The sequence below is a fragment of the Gymnoscopelus braueri genome (assembly GCF_963280865.1).
Source record: "Gymnoscopelus braueri genome assembly, chromosome: 15".
Classification (NCBI taxonomy): Eukaryota; Metazoa; Chordata; class Actinopteri; order Myctophiformes; family Myctophidae; genus Gymnoscopelus; species Gymnoscopelus braueri.
The window spans coordinates 17,844,536-17,860,030 of record NC_137620.1 but is presented as its reverse complement, the minus strand read 5'-3'; the positions used below and the strand labels follow the sequence as shown (position 1 = coordinate 17,860,030).

The 15,495-nt window shown below is 41.0% G+C and overlaps 1 protein-coding gene across 3 annotated transcripts in view; it reads right to left on the bottom strand.

Annotated features, from left to right (window-relative positions):
• Positions 1-2,849: 2,849 nt before the first annotated feature.
• casq1b (calsequestrin 1b) overlaps positions 2,850-15,495 on the bottom strand; it is a 33,912-nt gene continuing 21,266 nt past the window's right edge. The window contains exons 2-13 of one of the 3 annotated variants that reach the window (XM_080450626.1): positions 12,917-13,069; positions 12,797-12,829; positions 8,994-9,087; positions 6,993-7,093; positions 6,541-6,652; positions 5,778-5,851; positions 5,476-5,606; positions 5,314-5,359; positions 5,119-5,173; positions 4,877-4,977; positions 4,396-4,470; positions 2,850-3,976 (exon numbers count right to left, since the gene is read on the bottom strand). In XM_080450626.1, the coding sequence (XP_080306752.1) occupies positions 3,704-3,976; positions 4,396-4,470; positions 4,877-4,977; positions 5,119-5,173; positions 5,314-5,359; positions 5,476-5,606; positions 5,778-5,851; positions 6,541-6,652; positions 6,993-7,093; positions 8,994-9,087; positions 12,797-12,829; positions 12,917-13,069 (1,248 nt within the window). In that variant the 3' untranslated portion in view covers positions 2,850-3,703. The remainder of the gene's footprint in view (positions 3,977-4,395; positions 4,471-4,876; positions 4,978-5,118; positions 5,174-5,313; positions 5,360-5,475; positions 5,607-5,777; positions 5,852-6,540; positions 6,653-6,992; positions 7,094-8,993; positions 9,088-12,796; positions 12,830-12,916; positions 13,070-15,495) is intronic. The other 2 variants (XM_080450627.1, XM_080450628.1) reach the window with 2 other exon arrangements.

Sequence of the window (15,495 nt, the reverse complement as noted above, 5' to 3'; positions counted from 1 at the left end):
CATGCAGGATACTGGTGCATACGTTTAGAAAATGGAAAGTTGGAAACATGTGAGTGGAGTCCCACTTCACTTCCCATTGAACTGAAACCTGAGAAGCTTGGAGTGTTTCTGGACTGTGAAGGAAAGACAGTAACATTCTTCAATGTAGAAAAAAGATGCTGCATCCATTCCTTCCATTCCTGTGATTTTAAGAAGACACTCCATCCCTTCATTGGTCCTTTGAAACACTGCATAAAGGAACTTAAAATCTTGACAGTTGAGTAAAAAAGCTTTGCAATGTTAAGGAGACTTAAAAAGGTTTTCAGTGTCTAGAATCTGTACCGGGTCAAAAAATACTTTTGAGGCTGATTGGTCGTGGAGACCACATTGCTGTCCCCTTAAATGAGGGAACAGTTTGTGGCTTCCAGGACTAATTGGCTTCACGTACTGTTGCCTGTTTCTAGGTCTAGTCACTTTTTAACATTAAAAAAACTATTTTATAGAACCCACTAGACTAGTGGGTTCTATAATTTATTTATTTTTTAATGTTAAGAAATATAGTTTCATAGTTTGTTATGAAATCATGTATAAATGTTTGTTATGAAATCATGTATAATTCTTGGTACCGCCCCTGATTACCAGATGGGGCTTCTAGACAATTTATTCACACATTTTTGTATAAAAATATGTAATTTCCTGTTTCTTGTTTATACTTGAAAAAGGCTGCAAGGTTTTAAACGGTGTATCTGCCACTGTTTGCCGTAAATACAATTTGGAGCATTTAAAAGTGAGTTGTGAGACCCCATCTTGTTTTTCGAGACTTAAAAAGGCCCATCGATGAGACTGCGACCTAAAGGTTTAATTTTTTTAATAGGGTTCGTATCCCCCCCCCGCACACATGCATGCCTGCCTGCCTGCCTGCCTGCAGCTAATCTTGCAAAATCAGTATACCGATCACTGCCCAATTTTTTGTACTCACCAGTAGACCAAGAAAGTACATTCTAGAATATATTTCACATATTGTGAACATTTCTAGTGTGTGAGTATTGTTCATAGAGGGCTCGCAGGATTGATATACATGCCAGTTCATAGCTAAAGTATAAGTAGTAGCAGTTTATTTCATAGTTTGTTGCTTCGCTATGCTGGAGCGACATTATTATTATATATATATTATATATAGGGACCGTGGCAGGCCGAGCTGACTGACAAGACACACACACACACACACACACACATACACACACACACACCCACACGAGAAGTGCTGCGGCAGGGAGAGCTCACTTGCTCGCCCGCCTCGCCGAGAGCAGAGCAGGTCAGAGTGATCTGTTGTGATTTGTCGGTGATAAAGGCTATTATTAATTAATGACAGTACAGTATGTAGTCATTTTAATATTCGTTTTTGTGGGTGTGTGGTGATTCCATGTCAGCCTCCGGCGTTCACTGATGCTGCAATACCCCGCTCCGCCCGGTGAGAACCGGGCAAGGTAAGGGGGACCACGGGGGACCGTGTGACAGTCCGCCCCCACATCGCTCTCCTCTCCCCGGCCGGGAGAGCTGGATAGCCTACTTGGTTGTGCACCAGTGGTGCTCACCGGAAATAGCCGAACTACAAGCTCACGACGTATCTCACCAGCACATTGTGAGCTTGCAAATCTGCTATTTTTTGGTACGCGTCAACGGCAAGTTAAAAATCGCGCCCACATTCTGAAACTCCCGCAAATGATACTTTGACTTGGCTCGCTGAACAGGGTACAACAAAAACTGAATAATTAATCTGATTATTCTGACTGAGGACACGCCAACTAAATATCTTGCGTGTTAGTCGCTGACTGGTAAGATGGTGGGGCCCCAACTGACTCAGTCGGGGGCCTCCCAGAGGGCCACCTCAGAAGGTTTGTAAATGATTTGATAACTTCCTTTGTTATATGATGTGCTAAATAGCTCTATATTCTGATAGTAATCATTGCTATAGAATGTTTGTTCAGTAACAGGGGTCTCCCCATCTCTCCACTTCTTTAGTATTTTCAACAGAAAATACATGTTCAAGTCTACAATTTCATCCAATCGGGAGAGAGAACTGAAAATAAACAATTGAAATTGGAAGTGATTAAAATTAAGAAAATAAACAATGAAAAACAAGAAAAGTTAGCTGAATAGGATCTCGATCCTGATTGGATAAAATTGGTGACCCACCTGAACTTTTATGGTTGTTTATTAAAAAGCTGAAGAGACAGGGAGACCCCTCTTACTGAACAAACACTTTATAGCAATGATTAAAATCAGATCAGAATACAGCTTGAGCTTTTAAACAAAACATTTTTTTTAAACAAAAAATATCACTTACAGCACCCTTAAGTACATAATATACACAACAGACTAGTTGAGGGTTTATGTAACCATATCAGTTAGACTAATCAAACGTTCTCTATTCAGCATAAACCAAAATCACCCATCTTGTGATTTCAACAGTAACCACCTAACTGCTATCGTTTAATGTCTGAATGTTGCTCCTCTGTTTTTCCTTACAGTAATTGCATCAACGCAACATTTCTGACCCTATATTTAATGAAACAATACAGGCAGATGTCACTTTAGTGACTGAAACATTAGCCGGTGGAAATGTTTGTTGTGACATAAGCTCTTGCTAATCCCTTCTCCAATCTTTCATAGATGTTTTCCTCTTGCCATCTTGGTCCAAAATCGATAGTGTAGCCCACTAAGGAAGCATTTGCATTCCTTATATTTTCTTCACTAATTTATTGAGGGTTTTGATTTAATTTGTCACCTATCTGTATAATCACACACTGATAAATAAATGACAAGCCATATATAATCACACACTGATATAGAAATGACAAGCCACACCAAATGTTTTAAAATGTGTATTTCTTTTTTCTCATTAATTCCAAATATATATCATACGTTCACATATTTCTTTCTCTTTTGTTTGTCTGTTCCAAAATCGTAATAATTGTACATGAATCTCGTAATCTTAAGACTTACCAGTGAGCTTAAGTTTAATTAATTTTTACAAAATAATACAAAGAAGATTTATTTTCTGTTCGTCCAGTAGAAAACATGATGTTAAAACAGTGTAAAGGAATACATGTACTGTAAGGGCTGGTGCTGATCTTTGAGACACTGGTCGACAACACAACAGGGAACGTATCTCCATTAGCCTACCTGTTCACATTCACCCCACGGTTAGGAGAGATAAAAAACATGTAACAAATGACGTGTGACACATGTACAACCACAGGCCTTATTTTTCTGCTTTTTACCCTGCGTTTCTGAACCTTTTCAGGCAGTTTCAACAGTCGTAGGCTCAAAGCAGATTGAAAACAATCTGAGCTCGTAATAATGGATAAAATATCTTATGGACATGTTTCATAGGCTAGCTTAGTAGATCGTTAATAGCTGTTTCTTGGATCTCAGGGCGACGGTTACAAGCCGGATGTTCACAAAAATGTTGGAACATTCAGGGCAGCGGTGTTATTTGTTAACCTGAAACCATCTACATCCTTTAAAAAATTATAGCTTTCCTTTTGGGCTGTGAGTTTTGTCCATCAAAAAACGTTTGAGGAAACAATACAGGAAGCAAACAGGAAGTGACAGGGCCAGGCTTTTGTGGCAGGATATTAGAAAACTGAAGATTGCTGCTGCACTTGATTTTAGCCATCATTGGCGAAAGGAAAGTAAACTCAAAGATGGTCGTGAACATTTATTCATCATCGTCATCGTCGTCGTCGTCATCGTCGTCATCGTCTTCGTCATCGTCGTCCTCGTCATCATCATCTTCCTCATCGTCGTCATCATCATCGTCATCCTCGTCAGCATCCTCCTCATCGTCATCATCGTCATCATCGTCATCGTTATCTTCATCATCATTATCTGGGTCGATCTTCCCAGACAGCACGTCTTCGATCCACTGCTCTAGCTCATCTGCTGTGGGCATGTCATCATCGTCATCCATTTCCATCCACACACTGTCAGCCTGCAAGGGAAGAACACCATGAAACCAGCAATGTGAGCAATTCATAAAAAAAAAATTACATCTTTTTTTGTTCGTCTTTTTTGTTTGTAATATTAAATAATTCAAATTGTACGTAATGTAAAATGGTGAGGTTCTCGCATAGGCTCCCCTAGGGTATCCCACCTCACCGGCACAACAACTAACCGTCAAATTTCCCATGGAAAGAACTAACATGTCATGCATATGTATATATAAACTGTTGTGCACATCAAATCAATTAAAATGCTTTAATTGCTGGACCTATAAAGGAGAAAGTCACATTAGGCCAGGGACCTCTTTTGGAGCTCGTTTTCTGTTTAGGCTATGCTAAGATTATTACTGGGTTTTTGTTGTTGTTGTTTTGTATTTTGTCGAGAACATTGAGAAGAATTAGGACTTACATCCTCAACGTCTACCACGCCAATCTGAGGGGAGGAGAGGTCAATGCGGAAAGTCTTCTCCCAATAGGGCACCAGCTGAAAGTGGCAAAGAGAGACAGAGAAACAGGAATAAGGGGAAAGCTTGGATTGTGCATGCACTTCATCATTGTGCACATATATCGTATTTGCAGTGAAAAATAGAAAAAAAGAGTTCGGAAAAATATATTTTTGTGCAAATTAATCGCAGGGAAAAAACGACCACAGTGTGTCACCTTTACAAAGTGATAGAACCCTGGGAGATGGATTGGTGAGGTGGCGCACCACACCTACAGTACCGTCAGCTCGTAGTACTTACTTACCGCACACCGCCAACACTGAGTTGCCGGTGGCCAGGATCGATCCCAGAAGCTTGCAATTCAGCACTTTACCAACTAAGCTACAAAATCAATACACGATCGCTATCATTATGATTTGATATGATCACTAGTTCTTGTGTTCATACCAGGGGGAAGTTGTCAGGGTCGATCCAGATGATGCTGAGGTTGGGGTTAGCTGTGTTCTCACGGGCCACCTCCTTCAAGATTTCCAGGAACTCAAAACCATCTGAGTGTGAAGTTCAAAGGTTGTGTATTTTGCTAATACAATGTAATACCATTTTTTTAAATACTCTAATACTATAAATACTATAATACTATAAATACTCTACACAATAATGACATTCTTATTATCATTTGTACTTTTTACCTGGGTCATCCTCCTCAGCAAAGGCAACAATGTGCTCTCCATCAATGTCATCCTCCTAAGAAAATAAGTGTGAGAGGTGAGACAATTAAGGGTTTCCATTATTTCCTCCCCAGATTGACTTTCAGGTCATACTTAATTCTTCAAGTGCAGCAATTGAAGCTAAGAGGAATCTTAGAGGGATTTTAAAAGTCTTACCCAGATCTCGTACATGCTGAAAGGCTGAAGTTTTCTCAGGGTTGGCCTGGATATAAAAACAAGATAATGATAATTTAAAAAACAGCCAAAAAATAAATAAAAAAATCTTAGTCAAAAATGTATTTTTTTCCTTATTACTTTGGAGTCTCCTCACTGTCTCACCTGTCGTGCTCCTCAATGTAGTCTACAATTTCAGCCTCAGTGTAGGGCTTTCCTGGAAGGGTGTCAGGCTCTTCCATGAAAGGCTCGTAGAAGTCAACTTCATTCATCCTCAGCTTCAGTTTCTTGGCAATCTGAAATGAGATTTGAATGAGGTGGTCATGAAAAAAAATGTGAAGGAAAAATGAGACAATACCTTTTTTTCGGGAATGTGAAAAGTATTTGGTCACCACATACTGTACTCTTGGATATTACCTCTTATTAGTCAGCCAAAACTAATGAAATGTTTGATTGGATGTCCATACCTTAGCGTCGAAGGTGGCGTAGAACTTGATGAAGGGATGGAACTCCTCAGCAGCATCGTCATACTCGATGAAGTCTGGATGTTGGAGATTAAAAGTTAAAACGTACTAGAACTACAGTATGTGACAACTGATAACAGTCAGCCATGCTAATGCATTCATGTGGAAACCCTTTAACCTCTTAGACCATGGACACTACTTTGTCATACAAAGCATAATGAAAATCGTTTGTAAATCTGCTGCGTTACCTATTTTTGAAAATCATGGAATATTTTGAAATTCTTTAAAAGTCTTCAACATTTGTAAGAAAGGCCACGTTTGTGCAGGTGTTGTCAATGATGATTCCCCAGGTGTTTCAATTTTAGTTAATATGTATAGCATAATTCACAACCAGTCCCTTACAGGCTGAATGGTCTTATTGGACAGATAGTTATTGAAGCCGGCCCACGGCAATCATATTGTATTGTTTTCAGGTTGATGTCCCGCAGTGTGTAATTTTTAGATTAGTTTGCCTCCAGAAAGGACCTCTGTGCAGTGTGTCATTCCTGATAAGTAAGTGTTGTGGGTTTTGTGCTTCTGTTTTTGAGTTATTTAAATTTTGTGTCATTGTTTGTACTATGTGTTCATTTGATATGGCTTTGTACAGTGTTGCTTTTTTATTAACCTTAAAGGTAGCCAAACAGCAAAATGACCACCATGTGAATAAGGTCAATAGCATATCTACCGGTAGTTGTTTTCATGGTTAGGATATCGTGGTTGCACTTACGGGGGGATTTCTCGCTCTTGAAGTAGCCAACCAGCTTGGTGACCTCATCGATGTTGTGGAAACCCTTCAGCTCACGCTCGTTGTCAATGACCTCCACAGGGTCTTCAATCACCTGTGTAGAGACGACAGGAGATATTATTAAATTTGCATGGGCTTCTGTAGCGGCCAAAATTCATTCACAAACCTGTTTTAAAATGTGCAGAATACAGTTATTTTCAGTTGCACGTTTAGCCATTCAAGGAAAGTTGTGCAATAGAGAAAGGGCATGATAAGAAAGAACTGTGGCACATTGGCAATTTATGACCATTTATCACTTTTGGTGAAAGCCCTTCTTCTGTGTTTGGCTCTTGGCATAAGATCTCCTCAAACTAAGGCTTAATTGATACTTCGCACAGCCCGCCCGACAGAAATCACTCTGCAAAAATACAAAAATGTGCCTTTATATTACTTACATCATAGAGGAATTCCACCAGAGTGTCAGCAGCCAGCTCACCATCATACTCGATGATCTCATTGTCGACAAAGATGTAGATGCTCTCCACCTCATCCAGGCCTGATGAGAGAAAAGAACCCTGTTCATACCTTTCTCACATGCACATGGCAGGGTAATGTGAGATAAATAACTTCAGATGGGCAGATTATTGTGAAACTTAATGCATGGGATGGGAGTGATCAGTAGGCTGCCCCAAAGACATGATTTTTGGATGTCAAAGGTCAAGGTCACAATCAAGGTCAAGGTTCAAATTTACATAATTGGTCACATCTCAGGAACAGAGAGACATAAAACAAGATACCCCAGGTGTGTTTATTTACTTATTTATCTTTTTTAAAGAGAAAGAAAGCACAACTTCAGACTAATCAGTCATCATCTTGGATGTGGATGTGCCACATTGGTCAAGGCAGATGGCCACCCACCCTAGACCATTGTTCAGGTCATGGCTTCTTCAGGAGTTTGTCCTTGCCACTGTCACCAAATGCATATTCTATATGTAAAGTGTTTTTGAGACAACTTGTTGTGATTTGACACTATGATAATATTGAATAAAAGACCATATAATACACGATAAGATCATCAGTGTTAATTCAACTCTGAGAGTGTAGCTCTAATTGGCCAAAAGTATTGTGTTTCTATTGGTGTCCATAAAGCAAGTATAAAAAAGAAAAGTCTGGCATGTTTTTGCTTGCCTTTTATTGGTGGTGTATAGTTTTACTGGGTGCCTTTGTCTGGGCAAAGGTTTATTTAAAAGTGTCAAATAAGGTCACATGTTTTTTTGTGCATTGTAAATCTTACCGAAAATATGTGGTAATGGAAAAGATCTTTAGATTAAATGAGACCAGACATAGAGATAATTAAGATCCTCACTGTACAAAGTATGTATGCTTTACACTTAAGTGTCATGGTCACAAGCAGTGGTGGGAAGCCACTGCATGCAGCCTATACAAGCTTTATGAGTCCAGATGAGATTTATTTCCAAGATTTCTACTTTCTCTTTCGGCTGTCAATGACCCCTTTAGTCATACGCACGCGCATGCACACACACACACACACACACACACACACACACACACACACACACACACACACACACACACACACACACACACACACACACACACACACACACACACACACACACACACACACACACACACACACACACAACGTTTAGCATGATGTCAGTAGTCCACAGTTCTTAACTGTGACATTTCTAGTGACCACATGAGGGCAGTATTGCATCATTTTGTCTCCTTGTATTATCATAGTCAACTGACACATTTCTTGCAAAAGGTCTTTGCTCTTATTGTCTGAAAAAAATTGTTCTTCCTTTGTTGTCAGCATAGGTGCAAAGTTTCACTTAGTACTTGCTTCTCACGGTATAACTACTGATATTCAGCCAGGGTTTGATGTTGGCTTCTTTTCAGGTAATTCTGTATAAAGCTAACATTAGTTACTGTATCTAAGCTAAAGCCTAGAGAGTTTGTATTTACTGTCTGTTTTCATTACATAACCTACTCTAAGGTCACAAATCTAACATTATAATAAGAAAATAAAAGCTAATTCTCAAGAAGAAGTAAATACTTTTTATGGTAGGCATAACTAGAATTCTTTTTCTGGAGATGTATTTTATTACAGTAACTTGAGGATCTGTAACTAAAAGTAGTACAGTACTACAGTACTTCGCAGATGATGTCTGAAAGAAATTGTACAATCTTCAATAGTTATTGAATAACTATGTTTGAGTAAAGGCCATATGTTTAGTATCAGTGTTGTCATATATTGTAAACCACAATGAAAGAACCCAAACCAAGAAGTGGTCATGCTAAGGTCATAGGTCAATGTCACAACATGAATCCAACATTGCATTCACATGTTAAAGTAATACCCCCTATACAGGTATAAGTGGAGGACAAGAAGACAATCATTTAAATAATGTAAATGTCCACAGGCTTACCCAGCTTTTTTGCAACCGCCGTGTCTTTCTTCTCATCCACCAGGCCAAAACCAATGTCCTCATCATCAAGATCATCCAGGACCTGGGCTGCAAGCTGGAAGCAGAGCAGAGAGGGCAGTGGAGTGGTGGATAAAGACAGGGACAGAAGGTTAGTGAAATTAAGGCGGACGGAAAAAGAGAGAAACTGGAATTAGTCTGTTTGTGTGCCTATAGGACGCATCTTATCTCAAAGCTCTTGCTATGGTTATTAATGAAAACACTTGCAGTATACAGTATGTAGGGCTGGGTGATAGGCAAGGGATAATCAATGGGGAGCAGGTCATTATTGAGAAATAAACCCTGACAGGGTGATTTAGACCCAGACGCGAAGCAGAGGGGTCTTTATCACCCTGAAGGGGTTTATTTCTCAATAATTACCTGCTCCCCCATTGATTATATCCCGCTTATTACACAGCTACTAAATACATTAATTAATAAATTGATCCAAAAGTAACAACAAAACTATTTGATTGATTTTAAAAGGATGTCATTGCGTATGGTAATGGCAGTAGTCCGTTAATTTATGCCAGGTGCGTCCAGTGCGATGCAGTCGGCTCGGAAAACAATTGAATGGAATCAATATTTGGTTACTGCATTGTCTATTGCTCGCTTCAAATGTTTTCAAAAACATTCTTGAGTGTTCTGTTTAGCTGTAAATGACATTGTGTGTTTGTTTGCATGGCCGCAATGTTGGATACAGCAAAAATCAAGCCGCAGAAATTGATATGAGCCAGGTGCTCTGAGCCTTTGATTACACAGCGGCCTGTTATTGAGTTCAGCGGTCATTATTAAAAAATAACAGAGCCACGAATGCTGACCAATCATAATCAAGCATTCAAACAAGCCGTGTAATAAGGACCAAATAAAGCATAACAATATTTTTTACCCAGTACCGCAATATCGATATTGTGACAATATTGTATTGTGAAGATAATATCAATGTTCTTTTAAATGTTTAAAAAAAATATGAAATTGGCCGATCTGCAAGCTCACAACGCGATGTAAAGTTTGTAGATCGTCAAATTTCTGAAAACTTTTGAAAGACAACACTTTTACAATATCACGATAAGCAATATTCCAGACGATCTCATCAATATCGATAGAGCACCGAAGTCTGACATCACTGCCGCTAGAGGGCGCTATCCCCCTGGGTCACAGCGTTATTTTTTGTATTGGAATTCCCATAGGGTAAACTTAGATTGCGTCATATAAGAACTGTGTTCGAAAAACAAACAAAGCACCCTGGCGATTTAACTCATATGGATATGAAGCATCAACTGATGATGAAAAGGTACTAATTTATCCAACGAGTAAGATGTTTTTAATACATTTTTCTCCAAACACAGACGTTATCAAATGTAACTCATTATCATAAATGACACAGAGTCACAGAGCCTGACAAAATCGTGGGGGTGGTTCGTTTATTTTTGGAATACAGTTCTTATATGACGTGATCTAAGATTTGCCTATGGGAATTCCAATACAAAAAATAACGCTGTGACCCAGGGGTAGTGGGCGTGACATCAGGACTTCGGTACTCTATATAATATCGATATAAGCACCCAGCCCTGGCTGCATGCAGTGTTACTAACTCCCCAGAGAGCAATGCATTCCTGTGTGCTCCCATGACAGACAGCCACAGATGATCTCTCTGTGAACTGCATGGAAAACACACTTCCTGTATGCTTTACATAAGCAAACCCTTGGCATTTATCCTCAATCCCAAGGCCTTAAAAGCAAAAGCCTCGGAGCGCTGCCTTGCACTTTCTAAATCCGAGTGAAATCTGAGCCAGTGATTGACAGCCCCCGTAGCCAATGGGGAGGGAAAGCTCGGACAGCAGGGGTTCCAGGAGGAGGGGCGGGAGGGGGGGGGGGGGGGGGGGGGGAACTTGAGCCAGCCATGTCGAGGGAAAGAGACCCAACAACAGGTGTGTTGGAGAGGAGGGGGCTTCACGCCTTGTGCAAGCTGGTGTGGGCGCACGCATATACCCTATACACACATACACATACATGTACACATAAATCAGCAGTGTTGCCATGTCCGTTTATTATGAGCGACTTTGGGCTTGTTTGTTGCTTGTAAAATATGTATTGCTAGTTGCGGGTTGCGTTTTTTTTGGCGGTTTCTAAAGCTTAGTTGCTTATTTAGGCTGCCACCCTAAATGTTGTTTAAACCAGTGGTTTAAACATTTTAATGTCAAGGAGGACCCCCAAATTAGAATGTATTCGGCCACCCCCCATCTAACATTATTTTGTGCCAGAGACCCCCAAAAATATTCCACAATTACCTTCTTTTTTTTCTCCAAGATATTTTTTTTTGTTGATGCGACACGTTGTGAGCTTGTAGATCTGCTATTTTCAAACAGCCGTAGCCTAGTCGCTTCTTTTGTACATGTTTTCATGGACCTGGTTGCTTATTTCTCTCGCTAAATAGGCTACACACGGACGTATGACACACATGCAAACACACACATGTAGGCCTACAGTTGCTGTTCTCTCTCTTTCCACATCTATATTGATTTGACATTTTGCCCACGGCAGTATATACGTATGTATGACATAAACAAGCAGCCTGTCTGATGTGAAACTTTATAATGGTTCAAAGGGTGGTGTAGGGATGTTTTTGGGTTAAAATGATATATTTATTGTTACAAACTTGAAGCTCTAAAGAAGAGTGTTTGTTCATTAACAGGTCCAGCTCTTTTGTAAACAGAAAATACATTTTCAGGTGCGTTACACATGTCATCCTCTCTGACAAATGTGAGAGAGCCACTCACATTTGTCCGCTTGTGTTCCAGTTCCAATTTTGACTGCTAATGTATTTGTTTCATTGCATCTGATTTCACTTGTTTATGCTGTCCTACAGGACCTTTAATAATTAATAATTTTGTTATTACTGGATTGTCATACCACCTATCACAAAAAGGATAGAGAGGCATACATTGCCCTTTAATTGCATAAAGACAGACAAAAGCGCCACCTAGTGGAGGACTAAAGATCAAAGCAACAACAACCGCATGGTCATATCGATGGCCGCAAAATGGACGCCAGTCAAAAGCGGCCAAGACTCCACAAGCACCAGCCAAACAAATCGTCAGATTCCTATGCAGCAGGGGAAGTGTTCAGATGAACGGTGCCACAGCCACAACCATCCATTTCTATGGTCTCAACAGCAGCCATGACCTCATGGTTGGACCTGTGCCCAGCAGCCCTTTCCCCTGCTATGGGATCTTGGCCCAGTGCCTGGCAATGCTAAATTAAGATAAGCACCATGTAAAAGCCAATGGGACAGGCTCCATTCCAGGCCAAGATGTTTTTTCTTTGCAAACATGTTGGATGGACGGATGTCAGGATAAAATAATGGATTAATATAGATGGTTGGAACCCATGGCTTGATAGACATGGATGGACATAATACACAAGTGCATATTAATGCCCCCATATCTCCTTTACCCATATGACCTTTACACATGTGTGAGTAAGATGGCGTTATTTGCCATACAGTCCCAAGCCACAGCCAGCTTGAGCCAGATGGCAGCTCATAGCCTCTCTGTGGGACTGCGATGTCTGTTGGTTCTTGTCTTCTCCTGACCACAATCTTGGACAATGAACTAAACCGATGACATACTTTTAAAGGAGATGGAGAACGAACCAGCAGATAATGCAGCTGCAGGAGAAGTTTGCAAAGGGTTTGTTGTTGTTGTTGTTGTTGTTGTTGTTGCGGCCTAGCTGTGGCGTTGACAACAGAGATGCTCAGAACCTACCTGATAGATCAGTGCTTCTCGGCTGTCGTGCAACTGTAAGGAGAATAGGACTTTAGGGAATGAGACAGTAACACAGACACTGAAACACAGGCTGCTGACTTACAACAGAGTTGACCTTACAGGGCAGGGAAACCAACCAGCCCCACATTGCGTGGGCGACTTCCAGGCGGCACGGTAACTCCGCCGGTTTAGAAGCCCACTTCTGGAACCTCTTAAGGGTGCAGTTCCCATTAATCGCCCAGCAGATGTTGTTGCTTTTTCACCTCCTGCAGGCTGCAGAAGCATTTACACACAATACAAGTGAACATGGTTTTGGCCAGACTTCACTTGATTTTTATTACCTTAGTAAACATTTTCATAAAAACTTTGTTTTTTTCAATTATAATGATATGCGTTTAGTAAAAAGAAAAAAAAAAAGTATGATAAAGTAGGGTATGCTTCTAGGGCTTCTACTGGTTCTACCGAGTGTAGACCCGCCTCGCTGTGGTTGCAGCCAAAAGCCGTCGTTCCCGGTTTCTTATGGGGGCCGCAAGTTCCAAGATGGCGGATTTGAACAAGTGACTTGTCCTCGAATATACAGTGGGTTAAAAATCACTGTCCGATCATGTAACTATAGGTGTAACTCGGGCCTTCGTTAGCATGCATATACACACACTCGCACAGCAGGATGTTTTCTGACCATGGCTGTACTGCAGGTGACATTCCTAGATCCTGGTCAGTCAGTCTATAGTACCTTGAATTCATGTAGGTCGGCTGTTACTGTATGTGTTTTTATGACGTTTATCTGAAGCTGTTTATAGCCTAAATACAGCAAACTGTAACATGTGTTCAAAAATACAAAATACCGTACTGCAAGCGTCCAAAATAGCATAGATATACAGAAAATCAAAGGGAGATTACTTTCCTTTTTTTTGGCAAAGTAGGGAATTAAGCAGGCCAGGCCAGAGGAATCACATTTTAAAGCATGGGTCTTCAACAGGGGGGTCCTCAGAGTTACTACAGGGGGTGGCGCCTAATCTTTGTGTGCTAGGAACTTAAAATAAATAGCCGATCTACAAGCTCACATTTCGGCAAAGAGGTTTGGTGTAGACTAGGGATTAAAGAGAAGACCATACAAGTTTTGAGGGTTTACGTGTCTGAAAATACACATGAACATGAATCCAACAAACACTGATGACTGTGCTGTTAAACGAGTCTATGAAGCTATATGTAATCTATGAAAAAGTTGAATCTGCAACACAATTTTAAACAATATGTAGTGGGGGGTCCCTGCTTCATCTCTCTCTCAGCTAAAGGGGTCCTTGGCCGGAAAAATTTTGAAGACCCCGTTTTAAAGCATAGGCTATTGACTGACCATATTCAGTCATATGAATGTGTGTTGTTGCTGTGTAGTCCATCCAAGCCCTTGTCAAAAACACACATCCTACTTAAGCCCCCCCTCCGACCCCCTATGGACCTCCATACTGTCATAGGTCACGGCCATATTTGTAACACATGTTTATTTATAAGAGAGGGACGGCCGTGGCGTGGGAGGGAGGGAACAAAGCAAGGAGCCGCTCAGCTATATAAGGGCTTGTGGGTGAAGGCAAAAGAGTGTAGGATGCAGAAGAAAAAAATGAGGGCTGGGTCTGGTTGCGTATCGGACAACAGAGGTAGGAAGGGAAGGAGGGAGGCGGGACAAGGAACCATGGGATGACGGATGGAAGAAGACAACTGATACTTGTGTCACAGCACTCAAGACCCGCGGGGACATCCATCAATTTCCTCAGGCCATGATCGTTACAACTCCACTTGAACAGCTAACATGTCATGAACTGCATGACTGACTGACTGACTGACTGACTGACTGACTGTGTGTGTCTCTCTCTCTCTCTCTAGACCCATAGTACGGGGTTGTAACGCTCTATAAGAGTGTGCAAATGGTACTGCGCATTTAAATACCATTTTTAACAGTCAAGAATAAACTAATCTAAGTAGCGAAAACATGACAACAAGTGACCTAGCTATAAGGAGTGCTATGGTATGAGATTTGGGTCTCAGAGATACAAATCACATCAAATAGGTCTGGCAGTGGTTCTTAAAGTGGGGTCCGGATACCCCCAGGGGTCCTTAAGGGGGTTCCAGCGAAAGTAGTTAATGTAGCATCACAATCATTTGAACCTCTTTATCCATTTATACGCTGGCTATTAAAAAATAGCATTGCGGCACAAAGTGGGGAAAAAAAATCTAAAATGTTTGGAAACTTTTATGGGTTTTCTTTTTTTTTACATACATATTCTCTTCAGGGGGTTCCTGGCCCAAAAAAAAATCAGATGGGGTCCACGGCCAAATACATCAATTTGGGGGTCCTTGGCAAAAAAAGGTTTCAGAACTAACTGGCCTAATAGTACTGGGGGTGCTTGAAATGAAAACAAAGAATCTCTGTACTACTGTACGTCTGATATCATCCTCCTGAGCATCTCTTACCTCACCACCCTTCTGGCATCCCCCCCCCCCCACCTACTCCTCCAGTTCTGTGTGGGAGCCAAGAGAGAGGTCAGTGCTGGCTAGCGATATCATGGCTTCCTCTGCCAATGCCCAGTCACCGTGAGCTCGGCAGGTGACGCCATGAGATGAGGGCACCGTGCCACCACGAGGTGTCAGGAGACCTTCCGCTTGGCTTTGATAGCAAACAGATCGACCGACGCGGGGTGAGGGAG